At 31.0% G+C, this 12,729-nt stretch overlaps 5 protein-coding genes across 5 annotated transcripts in view; 4 read left to right on the forward strand and 1 right to left on the reverse strand.

Moving 5' to 3' along the window:
- Positions 1-651: 651 nt before the first annotated feature.
- On the forward strand, positions 652-1,301 carry LOC108733704 (NADH dehydrogenase [ubiquinone] 1 alpha subcomplex subunit 2-like). The gene is made up of 3 exons (XM_018464981.1): positions 652-849; positions 915-1,021; positions 1,134-1,301. Exons 1-3 carry the CDS (start codon positions 770-772, stop codon positions 1,220-1,222), a joined length of 276 nt encoding a protein of 91 aa, XP_018320483.1. The 5' UTR covers positions 652-769; the 3' UTR covers positions 1,223-1,301.
- Positions 1,302-1,550: 249 nt separating this feature from the next.
- Positions 1,551-12,729, reverse strand: part of LOC108733691 (ATP-dependent 6-phosphofructokinase-like) — a 16,767-nt gene continuing 5,588 nt past the window's right edge. Inside the window, exons 2-4 of the mRNA XM_018464966.1 lie at positions 9,280-9,570; positions 8,837-8,951; positions 1,551-2,309 (exon numbers count right to left, since the gene is read on the reverse strand). Coding sequence (XP_018320468.1) covers positions 1,765-2,309; positions 8,837-8,951; positions 9,280-9,570 — 951 coding nt within the window. The 3' untranslated portion in view covers positions 1,551-1,764. The remainder of the gene's footprint in view (positions 2,310-8,836; positions 8,952-9,279; positions 9,571-12,729) is intronic.
- On the forward strand, positions 2,418-3,803 carry LOC108733733. The gene is made up of 3 exons (XM_018465024.2): positions 2,418-2,617; positions 2,685-2,960; positions 3,025-3,803. Exons 1-3 carry the CDS (start codon positions 2,479-2,481, stop codon positions 3,276-3,278), a joined length of 669 nt encoding a protein of 222 aa, XP_018320526.1. The 5' UTR covers positions 2,418-2,478; the 3' UTR covers positions 3,279-3,803.
- On the forward strand, positions 5,004-6,464 carry LOC108733734. The gene has a single exon (XM_018465025.2). It carries the CDS (start codon positions 5,475-5,477, stop codon positions 6,141-6,143), a length of 669 nt encoding a protein of 222 aa, XP_018320527.1. The 5' UTR covers positions 5,004-5,474; the 3' UTR covers positions 6,144-6,464.
- LOC108733732 lies at positions 6,774-8,269 on the forward strand. The gene is made up of 3 exons (XM_018465023.2): positions 6,774-6,956; positions 7,310-7,647; positions 7,728-8,269. The coding sequence occupies exons 1-3, from the start codon at positions 6,853-6,855 to the stop codon at positions 7,964-7,966; spliced, it is 681 nt and encodes a 226-aa protein (XP_018320525.1). The 5' UTR covers positions 6,774-6,852; the 3' UTR covers positions 7,967-8,269.

The following is a 12,729-nucleotide window of genomic DNA, read 5'->3' on the forward strand; positions in this document are numbered from 1 at the left end:
CCGTTGGCAAGATGAGATTCTACGTACTTTTTTACATATTTATGATATTTCAAAACATAGTAAACACCTTCCATCTCGGAGTTATTTCGCGAGCGCCTTTTTATGTTTGAATTATTTTACATATTTTAACAAAGATTAATGCCGCAATATACCTATTTGACACCGTACTCGAAAACCGTTGGCAAGATGAGATTCTACGTACCTTTTTACATATTTATGATATTTCAAAACATGGTAAACACCTTCCATCTCGGAGTTATTTCGCGAGCGCCTTTTTATGTTTGAATTATTTTACATATTTCAGCAAAAATAATGTGAATAATACCTATTTAAAATAACACTCTAAAACCATTGGTACCAGGAGATTTTAGGTACATTTTTACATAATTATTTAAATAGATAATAAATAAATTCCTAGAGATTTATTACTTTGATATGTTCGTATCTTTCATTTAAGCGCTGTATCTACGTAAACATCGAACGGTCTGTACATATGTAAATGAACATTATAGGTACAAATTATGGGCTAAATTTATAAAATAGTAAGTTTTATGCCGATTGCTACTGTTGCTAACAATTTCTAATTAATTTCGTAATACTGAAAGACTGAAATTATAAGATTTAATATAAGTACGAAAATGCTACCAAACATGTTTACGTTATAGTACTTTAGCCATGTTGTAATTTTGATATTTAACCTAGAAAGTCCTGATATTTTTTCTGCATTCTAAAACTATAAACAATTGAAAACGATAACGTATACGTAATAATGGCTCGTCAATTTTCAGCTGCATTGAAAGAATTGAGGATACATTTGTGCCAAACAAGTAAAACAAGTGAAGGAGTTAGGTGAATGGATATTGCTTTCAGTTCTAATGTAATTACATAACACACATTTGCATTTGTCCTTTCAGAAATTTCATTCAGAATCATTATATTAAGATCAAAACTTCAAATCCAAAATTGCCAATTTTAATTCGGGAATGCTCCGATATCCAACCCAAAGTATGGGCAAGATATGGTGAGATATGTACTTTCAAATTGCTCTTATATTTTATCATTACTGATCTATATTTACAATATCATATTAAATTGTATTGTTGATAGATTAACTCACCTAACTTTCTTTTTAGAAAAGGGGAAAGAAGTTTCTGCCCCATTATCCAATTTAAGTGAAGATGAAGTTTTAAAACAAGTCACAAATGTTGCAACAAAATCGTAGTTTAATCACATAATCGTTGTTGTAATATTATAATAGTTGGTTTGTAAATACATAACGATAAATTAGGTGTATTTATGCAGCTTTTAATTAATTTTTAAAAATTTTAAACATTNGCCAATATAATACGTTTTTTTAAAATTGATGATCAAAGTTTATTATATACCCATAAATTAAGTTTTCAATAAATCATCGTTTATATAACTTGTTTTGCATTTATTACTCAGTCACCTAGATACACATAATAAAGTTTTTATCGAGTTTTTAAAACTTTGGCTAAATTTTTTTGCACCTAATAATTTGATTGGTTTACAATGTGCAAAAAGATGGGAAATTTTGAAATATCGGTATAAATATTGAAAGTAGAATAAATAGATAAGTAATAATTATTTGATGCGTTCTAATTAGGCTTGTAGTGGGAAATTTAAGACAGAGATGAAATTAAAACATTTGAACATCTCAGCTATAAAATATATTAAATATGAAATTAAAACAAATCATACAAATCTATAAAAATTATAAAGTTACTTTAAATGTAAAGTTTTTTAATTAATAGAAGTATACTTTATCGGATGTTTTTGGTCCAAAATCTTAGAAAAATTGTTGGGAATAGCGCTTTCTGACCTAAGTGAATCGACAGCAGCGTAAAGCCCATTTGCTATACAATCCACTTCGGAATATCCTTTTATTATGCCAATAATGATACCACTAGCTAAACAATCACCCGCTCCACTTACATTTACTAAATCCTGCACAGACAATGCAGGGTAATGTCTTGCACGAGGTAATTTTGTTTTATTTGAGGACAAATTAAGCAATGGCTCGGTAGAATCCTCCTTTCTAGCAATAATTAAACCGTTGTTACTGAGTGTTAGAATTACTGTATTAATTTTATTTGCCACTGCTAGCGCTAAATTGGCACATGCATTAATTTCATTGATTTTGCATGATGAATAGTGCTTTATAAGTCCTAAACATTTCGCAATTTCTTTAAGTTCATTCAAATTTGGTGTAATAATATCAATATTTCTCCAAAATGGTGTCTGAAAAGGTACTATAGCAGTGGGTACATCGGTTGGTTCAAAAAGTACTGAAACAAAAATGTTAGTCGTTAATCTATACTTATATTCCTACTCCGCCCCTGTGTTTGATATTTTTTATCTATGATGTTTGTAATGGTGAATGATCATAGACTTGAAAGTGAATGAGCAAGAGGTCGTAAGCATAACCTTATTGTAAGTGGAATTTAAAGTTAAAGAATGAAAATAAAAACGAATACAGGCCTTTGTGCCGTAGTGGTTACATTAATAGGATTCTTGTGTATACTAATTGCCTTTTGCACCCCTTATTGGCTAGTAAACGATGGAAAAATTAGTAATCCCCAATTTTTACGCATAGGTATGTCATTGTAAACAAATGAAAATAGGAGTGGTACTCATTTGTAAAAGCTAATATTAAATTTTAGGACTTTGGGAAGTGTGTTTTCAAAAGTTTGAAGACATTAGGCATTTTTATGATTATCGTTTCACTGGCTGCTGGTGGGTTTTTGAGGAGGAATATTACATTATTGATGATTTTCTTCTACCAGGATTCTTCATTGCAACCCAATTTTTCTTTACTCTGTGTATGACTTTGTTGTTAATTGCTGCCTTCCTAACATGGATGTACATTTTCTGCAGTAGACATCATGATAAGTACCTTATCCTATTGTATAGTATTGGAACTGATCTTATTATAGCAGGTATTAATTCAAAATGTTGTTTATAATCACAAGTTGGTAAAAATAATGCCTATTTTATGAACAGGTATTTGTGGAACCATAGCAGTTATTATTTTTGGTGCAAATGGGGACAGACGTGACTGGATGCCCAACTGGGAACATAACGATCTTAGCTGGTCATTTGCTTTAGCTGTTGTTGGTTCTCTACTCTTATTGCCAGCAGGCTCTTTATTTTTGGTGGAAGGTCGTCGTGCCCGGTTTAGAAAATTGAGAAATGAGGATGAAGGCTCTCAATATGGCATGGATGTTCGTAAGCCTGCTGCCCACACTGATATTTAATTATATATGCAATAAAGTGCAATTAAACAAAATGATTACTAAACCTTTGGCAGACTTCCTAAATTGAATGATCTTTACAAATAATAAGTCTTTGTTATCTTTTAATATTGAGATCATATTAACACCTTTTTGGTGTAAATATGACCATTGTATTTTGTTTTTATTCATTTGTTTGCTCTTGACAATATGTTAAATGACTAATTATTGTAAAACAATATAACCATTGTGCCTATTTGCAATTTTGAGCACAAATTTTATAACAATTAGTGTAGAAAAGCAAAAGATACACTTTTTACTAGATATAATTTGCCAAAATCTAAACTATATTTATATCATAAGCTTTATTTAGGGTAAAAATAGTATTGACTGTATCCGTCCAAATATGTGTATTAACAACTTATAACGTGTTTTTGTATAGTTTTATTTTAACACTGATGTTGCAAAGATAGAATAAGAAGGTAACTAATTTACAGAGGAATACTGTATAAATTGGCATAAATAAATAAAAGAATCTTTTTGAGCCACTGCATATTTTTTGTATAGTTTATTCAGTATTTTATGTATAGCATGCCAATATAATACGTTTTTTTAAAATTGATGATCAAAGTTTATTATATACCCATAAATTAAGTTTTCAATAAATCATCGTTTATATAACTTGTTTTGCATTTATTACTCAGTCACCTAGATACACATAATAAAGTTTTTATCGAGTTTTTAAAACTTTGGCTAAATTTTTTTGCACCTAATAATTTGATTGGTTTACAATGTGCAAAAAGATGAATGACAATTTCACGCATTAAAAAACAAACAAAGTATGTGCTTTTCTTTTTTAAATATTAAACTAGAATTAAAAAAAAAATGGCCCATTAATAGGTGTGGTAGGGTTTGTTAAATGACGTTGTGTAATGAGTCGCCTTGAGCTATAGTAATATTAAAGTGAAACCTGCCGCCTAGTTAACCCTGAGAGACCATTTATTCATTATAAATAAGAAAGAATGTGTCTTGCTTATGTAGTGCGTTGGATAGATAAAGTAGCTAATTGTTCTTCATACTGACGACATTAAAGATGATCGTTTTAAGTAACAATTGCAGAATTCACAAGTCAGACACGTACATGTATGAGTGTGTCCATGTTCAGTTTGTCATCGCTATGAAGCGGAAAATAGTATGAAATACAAGAAAACATTAAACAACACTAAAAAAGACGTTAGTCATTATGCAACACATCATACAGGCGTGCCATATATGTATCTGCAATAACAAGCTAGATTGGCAAACATTAATACACATGCAATAAAAATAATTAAAGCCCATCTATAAGGTGTATAAGAAATGACTTCAAAAAAAGCTACAGCATTTTGCTTTATAACAATTTTGAAAATACAATTTTAGTTTTCAAAAAAAGGGGGCACAAGCTTTAGTACGTAAATCTTTTCAATTCAATTTTCAATAAAGCAAATTGGAAGAGAAACTCGAATTGACCGAAAATGCACTATCAGATTTTATATTTTTCATTAACACTCAGACAGCGTAAAATAAAGTCGTCTTTGAAAAACAAAAGCCACCATCTTATTTGTTAGAAGTGATATATAAAAAGCTATTTAACCATCTATTTACTTATTACTAAATGCAAAATAAAAGAATGTTCTCGTCAATCACTTTCGTAAAACAAATCACGGTAGGTATCAGGAAGTATAAAAACTTATTTACTACCTGCCTCTAAATTTATTTGAAGGCTAGTATAACAATATAATTATCGAAGTGTAAACAAGGCCGTCGATCTTAAACATCATTAGAAATTGGTGTCCGAATTGATTTATTTTTAATTTGAATAACTGCTCTTTCCAATCAGTTAATACTTAGGTCGTAAAATGTTATTGAAATTTGGCTCTCTAATGGTCTAACGATTTCTACTAAATATTGTTGTGAATAAATTTTGCCGCTTCTTACAAAGTGTGGCAAACATTACGTGTGCGTGTAACAGTTGCAGGCGTGGCCAAACGTTAGTTAAAAGGGTTTTGTATGTTAGTCATAACAATTCACAACAAAAAACAAAACGTAAACCTCATGTCCTTAGCAATCGAGGGCAGAGACGCTATTAAGAATATTCCCATGCTGTTGAATTAGAATATAGAAAAACGTGGAAGTGTTTGGTGTGCGTATTAAGTTCGTATTGAAAAGAAAACAAGCAATATGAAGAAGCGCTCTCTGGCAGGGAATATAGGCTTGGGCTTTTTCGCATTGGCTCTTGTTTTAGTTGCTGTTGCTTTTGCAACCCCAAGTTGGTTAGTATCAGATTACCGTATAACAGGGGCTAATTTGGACAGGTTGGGACTTTGGAGTCATTGTTTTCGTTCTCTACCAGATCCCCAAGATCCTTATGAAAGAAGGTTTTTTGTAGGATGTCGGTGGGTGTACGACCCTTTCACGACAGGATATGATAAAATTAGAGGATTCCTTATACCTGATTTTATGGTAGCTACTCAATTTTTCTTCACAGTATGTTTTGTGTGCGTACTAATATCAGCAATATTGGCATTGCTTTATTTTTTATGTTGTGGGCCAGACATGCAACGTTTTGTGCTTCTTGTGACAGTGATGGCAATTATTTTGTTAGTGGCAGGTATTTGTGGTGGCATTGCAGTAATAATATTTGCTTCAACTGCAAATAAGAAGGGCTGGATGCCTGGACATGATAATAACTTTTTTGGATGGTCTTTTGCCCTTGCAGTGATAGGATCTGCTGCCTGTTTGGTTTCTTCAGCTTTGTTTTTTGTAGATGCTTACATTCAAAAGAAGAAAAAGGATGAGATGAAGGACTCACAAATGCGCTTTGAATTAGAAAGAGAAGTGAAAGCTTAGAAATACCTGTGAATTAGTAATAAGTTACTATGTGTAGTACCTTTTGTAATTTTTATCCGTCCAAATTTGTACTGAATTTTTTCTTGTTATAAATCATCTTCCTTTTTTGGAATATGTTTTTTATTGTAAATATTCTATAATACAAACAGAGATTAAGTAAATTTTATTGTAGAATTGTAAGCATTCCATTGTTTTTACCTAATAAATTCTAGATTTAAGAAATGTACAAGCACAAGTATTAATTAGTTATTCTTTGTAAATAATTATATAATTTTGCACAACCCTTATGAACACAGTTAATATAAATGCATAGAAGCCGTACTAAAATAGCATATGTAACTTTCCTGTCTCTTAGTTTAGATTATTTTCAACCATCTCAAAAAATTATTAGATATTGTAATATTTTTTTAAAAAATATAAACGCGAAATGATTTTTCTTTTTTCATTTATAAAGGAACTAGTCATTATAATGAATATTTTCCTACGTTTAGGCATACAAAAATAATGAACGTTTTTAAGAATTGCCGCCAAAAATTCGAGAAGCACAGGAAAGAGTAGTACGTATATCTAGATATTAGATGGCGTACATGTTTGAAGTTTGAAGGGCAGTGGTCGCATTTAACCTAATTTCAATGGTTTCAGTTTATTATTATTTTTAGGTGTGTACTGTGGTAAACAAATATTAGCAGGTGGTTTTTAAATTTTCAAAATGACCGTACAAAAAAACGATTATCCTAAAGCACCTAATACTCTTGTGCATGGAGCACTTTTAACGTACATTGCGGGATTATTACTTCTTATTGCTTTTTGCAGGTAAGTGACTGTGTTACTCATTGTTTTGACATGACATTACTATAATGGACACTAAATATTTTCGATAATGGTTTTAAATTAAGCTTTTGAGGGCTTTCTTGGTTCTTTGGTGTAGCTTTGGGTTTTAAGATCTATTAAATTGTAGGAGAATGTTATGTGAAAGCAAATATATAGTTTATAAAAATTAACTTCCAGGTAATGGAGTAGGTTATTGTTGATATAATAGTACCTAATTTTGTTAATGTAGAATACCTGTTGTGAAAAATAGTTTTAGATTGTGTCTAGAGGATTGTGTTAAATTTAACTTTTATTACAGTTGAGATTGTTGCCTGTTAACAAATTTAATTTTGCAGTCCCTACTGGGTCCAGTCATTTCATGATACTTATTCAAGTTTCAAGCACATGGGTTTGTGGGAGTATTGCTTCGATAGTTTTCGCTACCCGTACTATCAATTTGACCATCTTTTCAATGGGTGTCATCATATTTTCAGCCAGGAATACTATGTGATTCGAGAATGGTTATTACCACCATGGCTCATGTTTGTTCAGGCATTCGTTACAATTGGTTTTTTGTTAAGTTTTGGTTCACAAATCTTAATGGCATTGCAACTATGTCGATGGCCTTTAGAATTTGTTCTACAGTATGAATGGATTTTAACAGCAATAGACTTTATCTGCACAGCAATTACAAGTAAGTTACTATTGTGCAATGTCCTATTAAATTAAACAATCTCAATGTACAGTTATATTATAGAAAATTATTTTCTGTAGGTGTGCTACTATTTCTTGCTGTTGCTGTTTTTGGTGGTTCTCATTTTCGAAGAGACTGGCTCATGTATCCTAACTGGAACTATCTCAGCTGGTCTTATGGTTTGGCTGTGATTTCATTCTTTTTCCACGGATTTGCAGCTCTTTTATTGTATCGCGCAGCAAAGCAAAGTTACGAGAAGAGACGCGAAGCACGAAATTTAATTATGCAAATGCATCCTGAACAACAGTCAACATGGTAGAACACCTTATTTCATTACAGACATATAAAAACGGATATTTTTTATATTTATAGCCCTTCTGCGCAATTAAGTTCTAAGTTTATGATTATGTTATATTAATACTGTATGTTTAAAAAATGTAGATTAATGGCTTTGATGCTTTTAAGCACGCGCAAATTATATAGATGGCCTGTTTTGTTATGCTTGCAGCAATTAGGGGATTCTAAAAAGAACCTGACGAATTGAAGTTTTGAAGGGAGCGTTTGTTATAATATTATTTACGGTTTTTTCAATTACCTTTTTCTTTTATATTTTAAATTTCAAAAATTATTTATTTTCATTGGGTTATTGAATTTAAATTTATTTCACTGAATGTTTGTTATGAAGAACAAAAATTAAATTAAATTTTTGTAAGGGGCACAGGGACCATAATTATTTTTGCATTTGTTACAGGCATAACAGTTTTTATGTTAAATAATCCGTCCATATTGACAAAGTGGTTAAGATATATATTTTTTTGTAGTTTTTAAAAGCAATTGTAACATTGTAATGCATTTATTTCTCTAAAAATATGATTTTTGTACCAGAATAAGAAGTTTGCATTTAAAAATACCACTGTAATTAGATGCTTTTTGCGTACTGTTATTATTTGTAATTTTTATATTTATTATGAAATACTATCGACAGTTTGTGCATCTTTGTGAACAAAATATTTATAAGAATAAATTTTTTTCTTTTATAAATATTTGGACTTTTTAATTCTAACTTACTAAAAATTATGTAATTTAATTAAATACTTGCTGTGGGCGTTACAAGTGCTCATAAAGCAAATCATGTTGTTTATGCTTTAGTTGTCTTAGAAAAATAATATAGTGCATAAATATTACTCACCAGGGATATTGTGCTTCTCAGCTAAATGTAAGAGGGTGGAAACTGTTTCTCTTGATAAATTTCCATCAAAAACGATCAATGGAGATTCCTTTATTATTTTTTCAGCGTCCAGTACCTAAAAATATAACCATATAACGTATTAGTTTACAAGAAAATTCTAGCTCAAACCAACTAGATAACGTATCACATATTTTAAAAGATAATAGGAGATAATCAAATAATTTCAACAGTGATTCAAAGTATAAATATGTATATATGTATTTGCATTATCATCATGAAGTAAAATTACTTACTTCTCAATATAGTACTTAATTAATATGTCCTTTAATAAATAATAAATATATCATGGATAAACACAGTAATTGTGTAAGTTTAAAGTGTAAGCGCGTAAATTATTTATAATTTTCATACAAAATGTTATTAAAATTCAAATTGAGACCTACCATTTTTGGAGTTATTAATTTATGTATGTCCCCATCTCCGAGAAGAAGTTTACATTCTCCATTATTGTCTAGAACTACAATAAACTGCGAGGTCCTTTGGTTTTTCAATTTAGGCACATACAACCGTGACTTTTTGCCAATGGAAGAAAGAAGGAAGTCTCCGCGATCATCATCGCCAACAGCAGATATGAATGTGGGAATTGTTCCTAGTTTCTCAAGAGCTTCGCATATATTTCTACCAACACCCCCCGCACTTATACGAAATTTTGCTTCCTGTGTTCTTCCATCTACCTATAGGAATAAATATCATATCAATAATCATGTAAATTATGACATTGTGACTCTAATAAGAGTATTAAAAATTCTTTATGCCTTATAAGGAAATACGCGCATACAATCTACATATTCATATATCTATAATATTCATTTTTATTTTATTTAAAATATAATGCGACGCTCTGTTGCTTTTTAATACATTAATCATCACATTGGGCATGAATAGCAATAATCATTAATGTTTATGCAAAAAAAAAGTATGGAGGAAAGTACACCCTCCTAAACACGAAGGGTGACTAACTCTGAAATGCGAAACATAATTCTTATAAACTGTGGCGGAGCGTTTGATTGGTCGTCACTTTTCGCGGTAATTTAAGAGCCAATAACAAATTAGACCAACTTACACCTGGCAATTAGAATCGGTATATTTCGTAGTTGATTTTAATGCGGTTTTTACCATAATGTAGTAAAATTATTAAAATAATGTTTCGACAGGTTTGATTTAAATATTATGGTGGAATACAGCTTAAACCCTTGCTATGTTGGGTTGGAGTACTTGCATTTTAATAGATACCTCTATTATAAGGTATAATTTAAAGGAACTATTCATCATCATAAGGTCGTCAGTCCTAAGACTGGTTGGACACGTACCTCCACTCTTTCCTATTCTTCGCATTTCCCTAAAATCAGAACAACCCACATCCTTAACTATTTGCGAACAGTAATCTAACCTAGGTCTACCTCTACCCCTCTTAACTCTTATTTCTGCCTCTAATATGTCTCTGACTACACCATCACGCCTGGGGTGTCCTACCAACCTATCTCGCCTATTTTTATTGACTTCCATAGAGTCCTCTGTTCTCCTATTCTTTCTAATACCTCTTCATTTCTAGCACCACATTTGGAACGCTTCTAACGTTTTCTTTTCCGCCGCGCCCACTGTCCATGTTTCGCACCCGTACAACGCTGCGCTCTAAACTCACACCTTTAACAATCTTTTTCAAATTTCTAAATTAACCGTTCGCGAGCATAGAAATGACTTCTTTTTATTAAAGGCAACACGACCCTGCGCTATCCTCTGCTTTATATCCCTACTCCTCCTTCCGTCCTGACTTATCTGACTTCCTAGATATCTATAATCAGCCACTTCTTCTAATTTTTCGTCTCATATCTTTATATTCGCTCTTTTACTACTTTTTCTTCTCTTGCATACCAGGAACTATTAGTTTCTACAATAAAATAAAATGTTTTGGTAAAAAGCAGTCGATTTTGATAACGTTTTTCTTCAAAAATATGCCCACTAATAGAAATCAATGTTTAAAGTAGGTATCTAATAGTAAAAAAATAACAAACTAAGCAATTATTATTGTAAATGACTTAGTACAACTTTTTTAACTTACAAACAAAACAAAAGTACTGCTAAAAACATTAAGCACGAAGTAAATCGAAATATTTTATACTTAACAAATGAGGGTTATTAACACAATGCATATTCATTAATTAAGTTGGATTTAACTAAGCTTCAAGACTGGTAGGGAAATTCCTCTTGAAAGATAGATATGGCTTTTATCTTTATCTGTGTTTATGTTAATCCAGAGGACTCTGTTAAATCATGACTACTCCTTTGAACTAATTTCATACTTAAGAATAAAACCCTTATAATTTTTCTAAAATTAATATTTTTACAATAAAATATATATTTATTTGTTTTAAAAGTATGATTTTCTAGTATTGAATTAAGGACATTAATAATAGACAGATAGAGTCAATAATTCCTTCACCACTTTTTTGTGTCTTACATCACAAACCATTTTGCTTCTCGAAATGTAAAAGGAAATTTTACTCGTTAAACAATTCCAAATTGAGATTTAAAGTAAAAATTGAACTGAATGGGTGGTTAGTCCAATATTAACTTAAATCAATACTTCCTGGCATACTCGGAATTTAATTTGATGGAGAACTTTAGCAGAAATAGCAAGATTTACGACACTTATTTGAGCGTGAAGTTGATTAAAATTTGGCTCTGCTCCTTTTATATTCAATTTATTCTATGTTAAAACGTCAGAAGTCTATCCAATACAATTCTACTTGAAACAAATCAAAGAAAAGTAAACATTGTGTTTCTCTTAAGTATTTATTCGCTTCTGACGAAGCAGGAAGACTATAAGTCATTAAATAAAAGGAGCGAATTACACTTACAAATATTATTTATTTATGCACATTTTTATTACATCCCTTGGCGGGGTTTTTTACATTTTATTCACATCGTCGTATAACTTAGGTAATTTTGGCGTTTTAAGATACTAATGGGAATTACCAAGAACTATAACGTTCTTTCATTACAAAATACATTCTCTCAGGTTTATCTTAGTCTAGTCGAAAAAATCATGTATTTCCGATATTAATTAAGGCAGCCCTTAAAGCTTCGGTTAGTAAATTCTCTGTATCTTTTCTACATTATCACTTCACCCATCAATAAAATTCATAGTCTCTTGTTTTTAATTTCTTTCTGCTTCTTTACACACTAAATGCCATGTTGTCTTATTTTCCAAATAATACATCCTAAACACCCAGTCATCAGCCTATGTTTCCATGCTTTCATATAATGTCATTCAGAATTGATCTTATTTCTTATTTCAAATATCTACATTGCCCTTTCAATAGTTAGTCTAATATAATTAATCTGTAACTCAGATATTCCCAAAATAATCTTACATATTCTCGCTTGTGGTTTGTGCATTAGCTTTAGGTCTCCTTAAAACGTATCATCCCCATATTTCAATCCATAAACAACTATCGATCTAACTAATAAATTTTGCAGTATCTCTTCCCGAACTTGTGAAGATTTTGCTCCAATTCGACCATCGTTCTTATACATATGTTCTACAAAAGTCGAAATGTTTGAACTTATTAAGCACCTCTACTTCTCGATTAAACGGCTTCTATATTTCTTCCTTTTTTCTATGTCCACTATTCCTTAATACTTACTATTTTTGTTTTATTGATATTGATAGTTAAATTGTTCAGTCGCTGCACATATGTTTCTCATCATCATCATCATAAGGTCATCAGTCCTAAGACTGGTTGGACACGTACCTCCACTCTTTCCTATTCTGAGCTAAACTTCGCATTTCCCTAAAACTAGAACAGCCCACATCCTTAACTATTTGCGAA

Source organism: Agrilus planipennis, unplaced genomic scaffold (genome assembly GCF_000699045.2).
Source record: "Agrilus planipennis isolate EAB-ADULT unplaced genomic scaffold, Apla_2.0 scaffold78, whole genome shotgun sequence".
NCBI classification, from domain to species: Eukaryota; Metazoa; Arthropoda; class Insecta; order Coleoptera; family Buprestidae; genus Agrilus; species Agrilus planipennis.

What these genes read in the sequence shown, in the direction of transcription:
- LOC108733734 (XM_018465025.2), top strand. Translation starts at nt 5,475, where the DNA reads ATGAAGAAGCGCTCTCTGGCAGGGAATATAGGCTTGGGCTTTTTCGCA.
- LOC108733732 (XM_018465023.2), top strand. Translation starts at nt 6,853, where the DNA reads ATGACCGTACAAAAAAACGATTATCCTAAAGCACCTAATACTCTTGTG. An exon ending in CTTCTTATTGCTTTTTGCAG is followed by an intron (nt 6,957 to 7,309) that starts GTAAGTGACTGT and finishes TTAATTTTGCAG; the next exon opens with TCCCTACTGGGTCCAGTCAT. An exon ending in TATCTGCACAGCAATTACAA is followed by an intron (nt 7,648 to 7,727) that starts GTAAGTTACTAT and finishes TATTTTCTGTAG; the next exon opens with GTGTGCTACTATTTCTTGCT.
- LOC108733733 (XM_018465024.2), top strand. Translation starts at nt 2,479, where the DNA reads ATGAAAATAAAAACGAATACAGGCCTTTGTGCCGTAGTGGTTACATTA. An exon ending in TCCCCAATTTTTACGCATAG is followed by an intron (nt 2,618 to 2,684) that starts GTATGTCATTGT and finishes ATTAAATTTTAG; the next exon opens with GACTTTGGGAAGTGTGTTTT. An exon ending in AACTGATCTTATTATAGCAG is followed by an intron (nt 2,961 to 3,024) that starts GTATTAATTCAA and finishes TTTTATGAACAG; the next exon opens with GTATTTGTGGAACCATAGCA.
- LOC108733704 (XM_018464981.1), top strand. Translation starts at nt 770, where the DNA reads ATGGCTCGTCAATTTTCAGCTGCATTGAAAGAATTGAGGATACATTTG. An exon ending in AAAACAAGTGAAGGAGTTAG is followed by an intron (nt 850 to 914) that starts GTGAATGGATAT and finishes TTGTCCTTTCAG; the next exon opens with AAATTTCATTCAGAATCATT. An exon ending in CAAAGTATGGGCAAGATATG is followed by an intron (nt 1,022 to 1,133) that starts GTGAGATATGTA and finishes CTTTCTTTTTAG; the next exon opens with AAAAGGGGAAAGAAGTTTCT.